This window comes from Delphinus delphis, chromosome 2 (assembly GCF_949987515.2).
Source record: "Delphinus delphis chromosome 2, mDelDel1.2, whole genome shotgun sequence".
In the NCBI taxonomy this organism is placed as follows: Eukaryota; Metazoa; Chordata; class Mammalia; order Artiodactyla; family Delphinidae; genus Delphinus; species Delphinus delphis.
Window position 1 is genome coordinate 91377170 of NC_082684.1, and position 13566 is coordinate 91390735.

At 38.6% G+C, this 13566-nt stretch overlaps 1 protein-coding gene across 3 annotated transcripts in view; it reads left to right on the plus strand.

The window, feature by feature from the left end:
• Positions 1 to 13566, plus strand: part of SLC12A1 (solute carrier family 12 member 1) — a 93045-nt gene that overhangs the window by 7050 nt on the left and 72429 nt on the right. The window contains exons 2-6 of one of the 3 annotated variants that reach the window (XM_060005178.1): positions 3676 to 3807; positions 3963 to 4038; positions 8691 to 8786; positions 12064 to 12203; positions 13256 to 13366. In XM_060005178.1, the coding sequence (XP_059861161.1) occupies positions 3676 to 3807; positions 3963 to 4038; positions 8691 to 8786; positions 12064 to 12203; positions 13256 to 13366 (555 nt within the window). Of the gene's footprint in view, positions 1 to 3675; positions 3808 to 3962; positions 4039 to 8690; positions 8787 to 9322; positions 9419 to 9952; positions 10049 to 12063; positions 12204 to 13255; positions 13367 to 13566 lie in introns of all 3 variants that reach the window. The other 2 variants (XM_060005176.1, XM_060005177.1) reach the window with 2 other exon arrangements.

Here is a 13566-nt window from a genome sequence, read left to right on the forward strand (position 1 = left end):
AGAAATATACATTCGAGGGATTATTCCCCTCTGTGTTATAAATATATTTAAAACTTTGAAACTCTAGCAGGTTGAACATACTTACTACGAGAGAATTGAAGATCCTACAGTGACTCTGTTTTTTAATAATTTAGAAAATTATTGCCTTACTAATTTCTATATATAATGATTTCCTTGACACGCCCTCATAGAATATTATTTTTGCTTCACATTGTGATGTCCCAGTGATAAACTGAAGAACTGTTAAACTGTAACCAGAAGGGTATCCATCAGATAGAAATGTTCACTTAAGGAGAAATTTAAAATATCCCATTTATTCTTTAGCCTACATTGTAAGATATTGTTTTGTTCGTTTGTTTTTTTTACAATCATTGGTATTCTCATCAATCCAGATCTAAGGGTCAAAGTTACCATCAGAATTCATCAGAGAGCAGAGCAGTTTCCTAAACCAAACCCTCAAGTTCAGGTTTAATCAGGAAACATGGGTTTTATTGCCAAGATTGCCTTTAAAAAGAGAGTGACTAAAGTTCTGTCTCATGGACTCCCCAATTAACCCAGAAAGAGGAAATTGCCTTCTCCTTGACTGAGTAACCGCTGATGGTCCGGCCATGGGATCTTTTTTTAAATTTATTTAATTTATTTATTTTTGGCTGTGTTGGGTCTTCGTCGCTGCACGCGGGCTTTCTGTAGTTGCAGCAAGCGGGGCCTACTCTTGGTTGTGGTGCGTGGGATTCTCATTGCAGTGGCTTCTCTTGTTACAGAGCACGGGCTCTAGGCGCGCAGGTTTCAGTAGTTGTGGTGCATGGGCTTAGTTGCTCCGCAACATGTGGGATCTTCCCGGACCAGGGCTCGAACCCGTGTCCCCTGGACTGGCAGGCGGATTCTTAACCACTACGCCACCAGGGAAGCCCTGGCGATGGGATCTTGATTAACTAGAATACTGACAATTTAAAAAGTTTTTCTCAAATCAAATCAAATAAATGAATCTCCTGACCAAGTAATCTCTTTAACATTCATGAGTATTTTAACACATTCCTCAATTCCTTGCTCTCATTGATTTTTCCAGTTATGCAAAATAAAAGTTACATTTGAACTACTCAGCTGCCTTATGAATATAGAATCCTTTCAGAGAAAAATATAACTTTTAATTGACTGGAGAACAACCTCAAATATTTCATCCATCTGTAATTGACTGTATTGTATAGACATGTAAGGATCCAATATGATAGCTCTAGCCACATGTGGCTATTGAGCGCTTGAAATATGGTTAGTAAAAATTGAGAGGTACTATCAGTGTAAAACACACACTGGACTCCAAAGACATAGTATGGAAAAAAAGAATGTACAATATCTCATCAATATTTTTATGATGACCATATGCTGACATAATATTTTATACAGATCTATTAAGTAAAGTATATTATTAAAATAGTCTGTAATTCAGGTCCCTCCTACAAGGTGGGGTGCCCCTACTGCTAATGAATATTTATATTACAAATATGCGAAGTACGATATTCTGCAAAAATGAAATGTATTTTTTAATGTAAGGATCCATATCTGACCCCAAGTTATTTCACTAATTTCTTTTCACTGTTTTTGAAGTACCTACTGAAAAATTTTGAATTACATGCATGACTTGCATTTGTGGCTGCTATAAATCACCAGTTTCTGCCCAGTTCAGCCTCAGTTTCTATGGACTTTGTTTATCCATATCTTACATTGATATGACTATATGATGTCAGCTTTCAATTATTTGTGTAAATAGGGACTGAGGATGCTTAAGATTAAGATATTTCTCAGGTAATTCAAAACTAAATTTTAACCTTTAATTTCAGTTTTCTATGCCATTCAAATTTTTCCTAATGCTGTCAGAAAATAGTAAGATGATCTGACTTGGGATTCACTCAGTTTCTTTCTCTTATTTAATGTGGCCTGCACAGAGGAAACAGTGAGAAATGGAATACCCAATAGGGAAGGAAGAAAAAGAAATAGGAGGCAAGAATGGATAAAAAGAAGCTAAGTCATCTGCTTTTAAGTGGTAGAGATCGGGTGGCCTTCAATTCAATACTGTTTATTGATGGCCTGCTGAATGGCAGGCCCTTGGTTGGTATTGAGAAGTAACCCATACCACCATCTTCCTCCAATTCAGTTCACATACAATAACTCTCATCACATTATATTACATTGGTTACCCAAGTGTCACACTAGTATCATGAAAAAAGTCTTACGGGAGAACAAAACTGGGAGAAATCCTTACTTAGAGGACTTGCTGGAAGAAGGAGACAAGGAATCAAAATCACCTTGGAGTAAACAGCCCAGATTAGGGTCATCTTACAGTGGGTATGCTAATGGTACATCAAAGCCCAAAGAAGCAAGAACTCTTGATCATGGCAAGAGAAAGAACTTCAGTCGTCCCCAAATAAAGTCCTTATAATAAACACTGAATATTTACATCATACCAGTCCCATTTTAGAGGGAAAATATGCCCTTGTCTAAGGCCTCTTAGCTAGTAATGTCAGAACACGTCATCCTAGACTTACACCAGTTTAGACCACTTAAACAAGATAAAGTTGTTCTTTAATAATGATAATCAACTGCTGAATCTAAAAAAATTCCCTAATAATTTCAAAATCCTTACTGGAGAAGGTTGCTTTCGGGGAGCTTAACAGAGTGTAGTCTAACCATTAAAGAGTCAGGTAAGTGCTAGATAGGCTAAACTAAGTGGATGGCATCTGAAATTATTCAGTCACACCTAAAAGAAAAGCTAGAGAGTTGTTTGTTCTTAACTTGAGAGAAACATAGCTATTTCCTTCCCCATTAAATTCAGAGACTATCCTACTGACAAGGAAGATCGTTTTCAAAATAAGGCCACAGGAAAAAAAAAAAAACCTCAGTAAAGGTTTCGACCTTTTCTATAGTACTTACTTCTTATTTCTACTCAGCTTACCTTTCTAGTCGTCAGTATGGAGGCTTCTTACCCTCCGTACAATACTATTGCACATCCAACAATTCTCAGGCAACGTATATCAAATCTGAAAGAAAATTCCCCTACAGGAGTATCATTCTTGTAGCCATACAGAGTCTTTACAACTTTAGAGTATTTTAAGAATACTCTAAACTATTTTTTTTTTTTTTAAAGAAAACACTTCTATGTGTTACTTCTATTGAATCTTCTTAAAGATATTCTGACGTGAGTGGAGAAGTTTGTTATTTTTTTTAGATGGATAAAATGAAGCCCAGGGAGGTGAATGGAAAGAAGGCCAAATACTGCTTTAGTGAGGAAGGTTAACTTTCTGGCCCTCGTACCTTGCCTTCTAAAAGACCCTCATTCATTCTTGATAAGCTTTCCTCCCCACCTTGCACTCCCCCTTCTCTCTTTTGATCCTTTTGTATTCTAAATTTATCCAAATTCCATCGTTTTCCCCTAAGGTAATATTCTCACCCGTAGAAGAACTGCCCCGTTTCCTTTACCACCCTTGCAGTCTCAGTGGTGCCTAAAATCACCCACAAAATGAACGCATAAACTCCCAGGGCAAAAAATAATCATCTTATTAAAATGACTGGAATATGTTTATTTTCCTCAAGTTTCATGTCAATTATTTTTATTTGCCTCTGGAAGTTTTATGGAACCATGTGTTGACCAAATACCATGTTTTGCTCTCTGTAAAAATGCAGAATGTATCAGTGGCCCCGGGTTCAGCTGACGTGGTTGCCAACGGGGATGGGATGCCTGGCGATGAACAAGCTGAAAACAAGGAAGAAGACCAAGCCGGTGCCGTGAAGTTTGGATGGGTGAAAGGTGTGCTGGTGAGAAAGCTTCTGTGTTTACAAATGAAAACTATCTGTTCAATGTCCTAGTGGACCAAGTGTTAATAAGGCCTGAACACCAGAGTTACAAAGATGGCTGGGTGCTGCCCCACTGTCACTTCTCATGTCCTTTTCCATGCTCCCTCAACCCACAGGTAAGATGTATGCTGAATATCTGGGGTGTCATGCTCTTCATTCGCCTCTCCTGGATTGTTGGAGAAGCTGGGATCGGTAAGCACTTTTTCCCTCCTATGTAGTTTTCAATGTAAATTAAAAACTCAATAAGCAACTTGTTTTCACCATTAACACTGAATGTGAGATGAAGATCGCAGAATTAATCTGCACTTGGGCTCTTTTACTTTGCCTCTTTGACAATGTCTGTCAGAGAAGACAGGTAAAGTGTTATCTCCTGGGAGCCTGGAATTTTCCAGCTTGCCGACCAGATAAACGCTCAAGTAAATATTTCATCATTTCATAGAGTTTTAGGTGTCCAAGTATATAGAGATACATTCATTTTAAATAATAGTATTCATATTTTGGGACATACTGACATTCATCAGAGTATCCCCCTTACAATTATTAGCAAAACATCACTGAACAAAAATAACTTGTGGGAAAACTGGTGAAACTGTGACTTGACTAATAAAAATGCTGAATTGTTGAACATTTTCCAGAGAAAACAGTGTTACTTGCAGGTACAAGTAGTAAGAAAATAAAGGTTAATAAACTATTGCCAGATAGAAGCTTAAAAAGATAGGTAAAAAGACCAAGATAATGTATATAAGTATTGATAATTTTGCTAAATGGAAATGGATGATGTTGAAATTATTTTGAGTGCTTATTTAATGTTTTTAAATATTGTATTTTATTTAAAGTATTGTTTCCTCTGGCAAATATTTTTATTGTGAGTATACTACTAAAATTTATATAAAGATTTATTTGAATTATATAAAAGTTTCTGATTCAATGTGATAAAAATTAATGATGTTCTACTCTCTATATGGAAAACACATGATAGGTTCACTTTGTGGGGGGCACACCTATAAATCATTAGTATCAAGAACACAGAAGTTCAGATGTGCTTTCAGATTCTACTCCAAAATGTGTCTCAATTCACATTTAAAAGGTACTTGGTCATTATTTATTGCCTTCGCTCCTCAAAACAGATTCCGAATCACCAGAAGACTTAATGCGAAAAAGAGCTGGAACCAGTTCCCATAGTTTTTCCTCTTTGTGTGTTTGGCAACTGCTGGGCTCCTGACAAAGGGCTTCTTGCTGGCTTTATGATGCATATCAAATGAACACTTACAGCCTCAGGGTCCAAAATAAGTATATGCTATTCCATGAAAAATCTGCATCTTAATATTGCCAAACTGTTGCTCCAGGGTTTCATGCAAAATTAGTTTTTTAAGGGCAGTTTAGTAACTTATTGAGATCATCAGGAAACATTACTTTGTTTGGAGGTGTGAGTGTAGCCCAGGGCAGGGGTGATTCTTTTTAATGCAACTTATTTAAAATCCGTATGTTTGGGTAATAATCTGAACTTTAATCAGATCTTACATTATTCTTCACAGTCAACCCAGTTTCATGTTTATTGCAAAATTGTAGAATATGAAGAATTCTATCTTCTGCTAAACTGTTTATTATACTTTCAGACATCAGTATTGTTTTAATAAGGATCTTTTATTTAAATTGTCAAATCCAGCTTCAGAAGAGAGTAGAGTTCTACCTAAATGGGTGTCCAGTGGGTTTTCCTTTGAATGGAGGTTTTTTTTGTTTTTTTTTTTAATTCCGAGAAAATAGACTTTAGTGAGTAGTAGAAACTTACTATCACCCTTACTCAGTTTTACTGGACTTTGTCACGAACTCAAAGCTGAAGGAGTTGATTAAGTCACCATCTGGGTCCAAATTGGGTCCCCTTTACTGGGAAAGAAGACAAATAAGTACAAGCAGTACCCCCTTCTGGCTTTGAGGGTAGCCTGGGGAAGAAACCTGAATATACTTTCAAGCTCAGACCCTGGGGAAAAAGCCAGAAGGAAGCTGTAGCCAGGAGTAATGGTAGCTACAGTCCTTGGGTAACCATCTGGGGCTATAAGTTCTGGCTGCCTTGTCCCCAAAAGCAATTGGTAGAATGAGCTGATAACGCCATCTAGTTGTTCTCTGTCTTGACCATCTTGGCTGGGGCATGATGGTATCCAATAAACTTAAACATCAAGCAAGGAAGAAGGGCATGAAAAGCAAGTACGACCTGAAGCAAGTCATTTATATTTGGTGTGTTTCACTGTCTCATCTGAAAATTAGGGAGCTGGATTAATTGTTTCCCAATGAATTCTTTGAAGAACGCTGCTGAACAGGCAGACACAAATTGAGATTGGCTGAGGGTAGCTCAACAATAATCTTCAGACTGTGGGGTGCATAACAATTACCTGGGAAGATAGTTACAAAACTGCAGAACCCTGGGATTCACTTGGAAAGATCCAAAGTCAGTAAGTCTGGGCATTTTTAATAAGCACCCCAGGCATTTCCTGAAGCAGGTGGTTCAAGGACTGAAGTTTGAGAAAACTATGAACTGAATGTTTTCTAAGCTGCTTTTGCCCTGGGATTTTATGTTTGATTGTGAGAGGGAAGCAAATCCCTTGCTGTTTAAATGCATACAACTTTGTTCCAGGATTTTAAATGGTTTACAGAAATATATAAGATGCCAAAGGATACATTAAGAATTGTTTGGAAAATAAAGGCAAAGGGAATATAAGGGGTAGGGAAATAACAAAAGTCAGAGTAGGTTTAATGTCAATGAAATGCAAACTATTTGGTTCTCTACTGTTGCTGGGGTGAGCTAAACATTTGGTATCAAACTTCCTCAAAATAAAGTCAAGAGTTAAAATAAAGTGCAAAAAAAAAAAAAAAAAAGAAGTCACCTTTACTGGCACACAGACTTGAAACTGCACAGTGATGTAGAGGTGACGCTCACCACAGGATCCCTGCAAAAGATACAAAGAATTTAGTGCAAGCATTTCTTATAACACCAAATGTGCAGGAATCTATAGGGGCCAAACCAATATAGTCTAAGTTTGCATCTCATACCCATGGTTAGCCTCTTCCTACTACACTTTAACTGTAAAATAGCCTAGAAACTTCTGCTAGAGCCAGGATATAACTGGAGGCATCAAAAGAGCCAGCTTCCAATACCTCATTCCCATTTTTGTCCTTAACTTCCTTCCACTTCCCCTTGTTCTAGGGCATGGCCAGAGAGATCACAGCCTCTCTTGGCTAACTGCCCTTTTTATCATCCTTGGAACAAGCGAGGCTATCAACAATTATGAAGCATTCACTTTATGTCAAGGAACACACCAAACAGACCTAGGCAAGCACATTCTGGCTGGAGCCAGGGTGATTTCAGTGCCTACAAGTTCTCCCTGAATTTAAGGTTGATCTCCACTGAGGAGGGTAATGGAGGGGAGGAAAAACTGTTTTCCCTCTACTCATCTTAGGCTCATTGGCTAGGGCCCTGTAAAGTAGACTGACAACATACAGATTAACAAGAGAAAAACAATCAGAAGTTTAGTAATATGTGCATCGTGCATGTACATGGGAATCTTCAGCACTGAGTAACTCAAAGGGGTGGTTACAACTTGGGCTTATACAAGCATCTTAACAGAAAAACACATTTTTAGAGAAGTAACAAGACAAAGGAAAAGACTGAGTTTCTAGAGTGGCACATTGTGGGAAGGCAAATACATGGGGGAACTAACGGAAGATAAGGGCTAGTTAGTAAAGTCTATGTAGATTCCTCTAGTACCATCTCCAGCTGTCTCCAGTCTCTAGCTGATAACTGTCCCCAGTATAGAGGAAAGAGGAGACACCATTACAAATCTATGTCCTGCCTTTAGGCAAATAAGAGGTATCTTCTTCTTTTCAGCTGTCTTTAGCTCAAAATAATCCTTATGCTAAAGTGGCAAATTTTGGGACAGCATATTCTGCTACCCTTCAGTGTCCTCCTAGCTGTGTATTTCCTGAAACTGAAAGCAGCCTTGCCTTCCTCTGAATTCTGGTCTGCTTTCTCCCTCTCATAATAAATGATTCTGAACCATAAGATCCTTGAGGGCAGCTTTTTTCATTTTTCCTTGCATTTCACATACCGCCTAGCACAGCTGGATATATGGTTGGCTTTTAATAAACAATAGCTGTTACGACTATTGTGGATTTGATCAAAAAGCAGTGCCATTGATTGTGTACTGTGTTCTATGCACTATGCTACTTTACTTTACACATGCATTCTGTCTTTATACACGCCACTACTTTCTTTATACACGGCCACTCTACACGCGCATTCTTTCTAATTTCATTGTCATTTCTGCCTCAGAAAATAGGTAACTTGCCAGAGTTCACATAGCCAGTAAGTAAATGTAGTTTGGTTTGATTCTTTCTACTTTACTCATCTGCCAGATGAACAATTTTCTATACTATGTGTAATTTTCCACTCCTACACAGTCGAATATACATAAAAAGATACTTCCCTGGAAGGATGAACATCTACACTCTAGTAATATTAACAGCTTGGGATTGTTCAGACCAATTATTATGTTTATGGGTGTCTGGAACTTCATAAACAGTGAGGTTCATGTTGAATTCTGACCAGCCATAGTTGTTCAGTTATGTGAAACTTTGCACTGCACAGCTTAGGTCTTGAGTTTCTTGGATCTGTGCTACTCCAGGCAGAAAACTTCAATGCTGGGCATTTCCTCTGTGGTGATGTCCAGACCAACTTGTTAAACTCAAATGTGGTCCTTTGGTGACTACTCTAGACTTGCTGGCTTTTATGTAAATGATCTAATGGATTATTCCACCATTTAATTGCCTTTATTTTTCCTCTCTCAACTGAGGTCTTGGTGTGATTATCATCGGCTTAGCCGTGACAGTGACTGCTATCACTGGTTTATCCACCTCTGCTATTGCTACAAATGGATATGTCAGAGGAGGTAATTAAACCTGTGACCCGCATGATCATTTGTAAGGTAAAGGCAACACAGGCCCAAATAGTTCACCACTGACTTTTCTGGAGTGTTTTCAAAGGTAATCCAAGTTGGTTCATTTTTTTTACCCCCTGCCAGGCAAAAGAGATGCAAGAAAAATGGAGAAGGATTTAACCTTTGTCAAACCCCCAACTTTCTCATTCAGGTTCCTCTCCAGCAAGAGAGAAGGTCAAATGTTATGTTTTCTCTTTTCGCAGCCAGGGTATTTTCTCTCCCAGGACACCAGCGTAAGTCAGCTTTTCCTTTCCAGGGCTGCATTTTAGATTGTGTTTGCTTTTGGAAACCATCCTTCATCATAATGAGCAGTTCTCCAACTTGGTCTTTACGCCAGGCAAACCCGTTTCTCCTTAGCACGAAGGAACTCCACTGGGGCCCAAGGCTTGGATGTGAACACTTGAATTCAAAGCAGTATAGTTTGCAGCAATAGGGAATCCAAGGAAGAAAAGTAAAATGTAGTATCTTCTGTCTTTCATTGCTAACAGGTCTTGGAGTTCTCATAATTCTTCTTTCCACCATGGTAACTTCTATTACTGGGTTGTCAACTTCTGCAATAGCAACTAACGGGTTTGTTCGTGGAGGTAAAATTTCTAAGATATCTAAATGCTCTCATCACTTGCTACGGGTAGGCAAAAACTTTTTATTATACTTCTTTTTGGTGGGAACAAGAAAGTAGCCCAATGTTCTTGAAGCCTGGCTAACTGTGTGGATGAGCTGGACACAGAAGGAAACACAAGGTACTGTGCGTATAGTCCTCGTCTACTCTTGTCAGCTGTGGTCTCTTTTCTAATGGTCCTCTCTGGCACGTTGCAGGTCATGATTTCCAGATGCTCAAATTCCTTGGGTAAATGCTTTATTTTTCAGGCTACTGCACACCTCTCGCTGGTGTTTCTTGGGAAATGACTTCTCGACACAGCTTCAGTTTTAAAGTTTAGTACATTTCAGGTGCTTCCTAGACCTTCCTAGACCTAGATGGAATGGGATCTTTTAGAACATTTCAGGTTTTCCATAGGGAGACTGTTCTTTCCTTGACAAGATTCAGACTGCTGCCTCCTGAAGTACTGGTGACTTCTTGAAGTACTGGAGCCAAACACCTTTCTTGGGGGATTTTTCAGGTCTTGGAGTCATCATCATTGGCCTGAGTGTGGTAGTGACAACACTCACAGGTATTTCTATGTCCGCTATTTGCACAAATGGAGTAGTAAGAGGAGGTAAGCCAATTCATGTACTTATGGCTATAAGCTTTCACTATGTAGTAATGTCTAGAGTTGGTTTAATGTTGGAAGTAAAATTTGTACATTGATACTTAGTCCCCAGAAGCCCTAAAACAAAACAAAATAATCCAAAATTTAAACAGCAAGGCATGATTCTTTTCAACTAAAATTAAGAGATCTCCAGAAAAGATTTTTTTGGCCCACTTCCTGTGATTAAACATGTTTATAAAGTAGAGAATGACCAGGTGTCTAGAAAGAAAGCATAGAGTATTATGTGTTTCTTTGTGCCTTGGACGGACCCCACTGCCTCTCTCCCAGGGCCCCTCAGAAGGGGTCTTCTCCAGCACCCCAGCTGACACTGCTGACACTTCCCACTCAGTGAGACTTCAGAGTTCACCCCAACACTATGCTCCTAATGGCCAATAAGCTTGAGAAGATTCTTAAAAAGAAAATAAAAACAAATAAAACAAAGAGTTACTTTCAAATCATCCAGGAACAAGCAGGCCTGGGCAGAGAATGAGGGGTTGAATTTGTCTTATTGTTCTTCTAGCTTCCTTTCTTCCCCCTCCAATTCTGTTTTGGCTCCTGGGGTCTCTACTTGGGTACCTTATCCAGATCTCCCTACGCAGGGCCTTCTAAAACACCATCCTACCTACAAAACAGCTCCCCTCACAGCTCCTGCCTGTCTCTCATTTTGACCAAGCCTAGTAACTTGCTGCTAACTTATTTAATGTAATCAGGACAAAGAAAGTCATGGGGATTTGCCCCACCCAAATAAAAGTTTACATTTTTATGTATTTTTTTTTTTTTTTTTTTTTTTTTTTTTTTTTTTTTTTGCAGTACACGGGCCTCTCACTGTTGTGGCCTCTCCCATTGCGGAGCACAGGCTCCGGATGCGCAGGCTCAGCGGCCATGGCTCACGGGCCCAGCCGCTCCGCGGCATGTGGGATCTTCCCGGACCGGGGCACGAACCCGTGTCCCCTGCATCGTCAGGCGGACTCCCAGCCACTGCGCCACCAGGGAAGCCCAAAAAGTTTACATTTTTAGAGAGGATGTTGTCGTCTTAACCCAAAGGAGTCACTATAGTGGAGGAAACAGTGAAAACTTTTCAGTGAAGGATAATTTTGGCTGTAGATATGTGTGTCCAGTGTCATTCCTTTACCAATTCTGTCTACTTCTAAGGCTAGCTCAGTATAGGAAGTCACTGATTCACTATGGTCTGTGACAACACCTAGTTATCTAGGCCTTTCAACATCTAGTCATTTTAACCTTCAGTAACATGCTCTCAGAACTCTTGAGGTAGTTAACTATTCTGGCTCAGTCTTTCCTGTGTCCAGAAGTATACAGCCATGAGCAGAACCTTCTTTTCAAGGTCCAAGGGAGAAGCAATCGTTCCAGGCCCTCCCTACCTTACTTCCCACTTGCCACACCCATACACATATGGGTATTTGGCAATAACCATGCCTTCTTGAGCTAAAACCATCAAAACTAAGTCTGATTTATAGAGCAGATAATCTATAGCACTGTACAGGTACCTTTTTAATGTAGTAAATGTGCACCAGAAATTATACCAGAAAGGAAGTTAGAATGACAATGATAAACTATCCACTTCATTCTCTGCCTGGGCCTGCCTGTTCCTGGAAATTTCAGTTATGAAATTTTACTTCAGTTACATTATTAACTTGAACTCTCCAATGAAGTTTTTTAAAAGACAAAGAATTTGTGGGGTAAAGTTTGCTGTATTCTTATTAGTAGCATTTGTGTATTATAGGTTTCAATAAATTGGATGTTATTTAGTCAGAGTAGTTCTATTGTAGATTATATACAGAATATAAGGCAGGCCTAAGTTATTCATTACAGTGAACAAGATTTCTAAAATTACTAGGATTTATAATATTTTTATTAGAATAATTAGTATTTTAAATGGTCTCAGACATTCAAAATTATTTGGTCATATAAACTAAATCCTCTAAAAGTTCCTCAATGTAAAGCATGTTCACTTCTCGTTTCAGGTGGGGCCTACTACCTTATTTCCAGAAGCTTAGGGCCCGAGTTTGGTGGGTCTATAGGCTTGATCTTTGCTTTTGCCAATGCAGTGGCTGTTGCTATGTATGTGGTGGGATTTGCTGAGACTGTGGTAGATCTTCTTAAGGTAATTAAAAGCTTTTCTTTTCTTCACCCAAGCAAGATAATTTGGTTTATTTTGCTTTTTCAGGGCACGAGGGGATATCATTATGGCAAGATGAGAGGAAACAGATTTATTCTGCAGAATATTGACGCTGAATATAGTTGAAGGAGCCCTAGGCTTGGCATCAGAACTGGCTCAGAGTCCTGGCTCTCATACTTACCAGCTGAGAGATTCTGGACCAGTCCCTCTGTTCATCTGAACCTTGTTTTTCAAATCTATAGTATGGGCTAATAATATTGTTTATGTCTTTCACAGAAATGTGGTACAGATCAAATGAAATAATGTACATGAAATACAGTGTAAAATATGAAAGAAAAGATAATGGGAATTATTGTCAGCAGCAATACTACTATTATGGTTATAGATTTCCAAAGGGAAAGAAAGTTCAAACATTAGAAGAACTCACTGCAGGAAACTGGGCCTTTTTTAGTTTAGGTGCCCCATCTGGATGGTATATATGTGAACACATTAATTAGCTAGTATATGAGCTAACTTCTAGTCCTCCTTTTATGGTAATGATAGCAGACACTGAATTCAATTGGTACCTCTACTTGAAAATTAGATGAATAAATGAGTGGATTATAGTTCATAGTTTGTTCTTTAATTGAGTAGCATTTATTTTTTTTTTGATATTCACATTGGAAACCACTCATTTTTATTCTTCTAAGATTCCCCTTGACACATAAAAATAACTAGTCATTCTTCTGAAACAAAACATGATATCTGTATGTACCCATAATTTTACTTAGTGCTACAGTAGATTTAAAAGCTGTGCCTAGAATGAATCCCTAAAATTTGTAACTCCTGACCTTGGCTATCAAAGGCCTATTATCACAGGAAAAAATAAATTTAGATTCTTTATCTTCTCCAATTTATGAGCATTTCATTTTTCCATTATCCTGTGTAGCCCCAGACATTAGTGCATGGTATCTCTTCTCACTGTTAAATTCTACAATAAGACATATAGGCAAAAAAAGCTTCTAACCATTTTAGTGATTTTTTTTTTTTTGTTCCAGGAGAGTGATTCGATGATGGTGGATCCAACCAATGACATCCGGATAATAGGCTCCATCACAGTGGTGATTCTTTTGGGAATTTCAGTAGCTGGAATGGAATGGGAAGCAAAGGTGAATTTCTCAAAATGATATTACCAACAACTGCTAGTGAATTTCTCAAAATGATATTACCAACAACGGCTAGTCAGCTTCCCGAACAAATTGCAGGAATAGAAGGAACTCCATATTCAAAAAGAATTGCTGTTATTACTTTCTATGATAAAAGGAGCCAGGTCAGTGCTTGGTGGAACACCAAGCCCTCAAAGCACGAA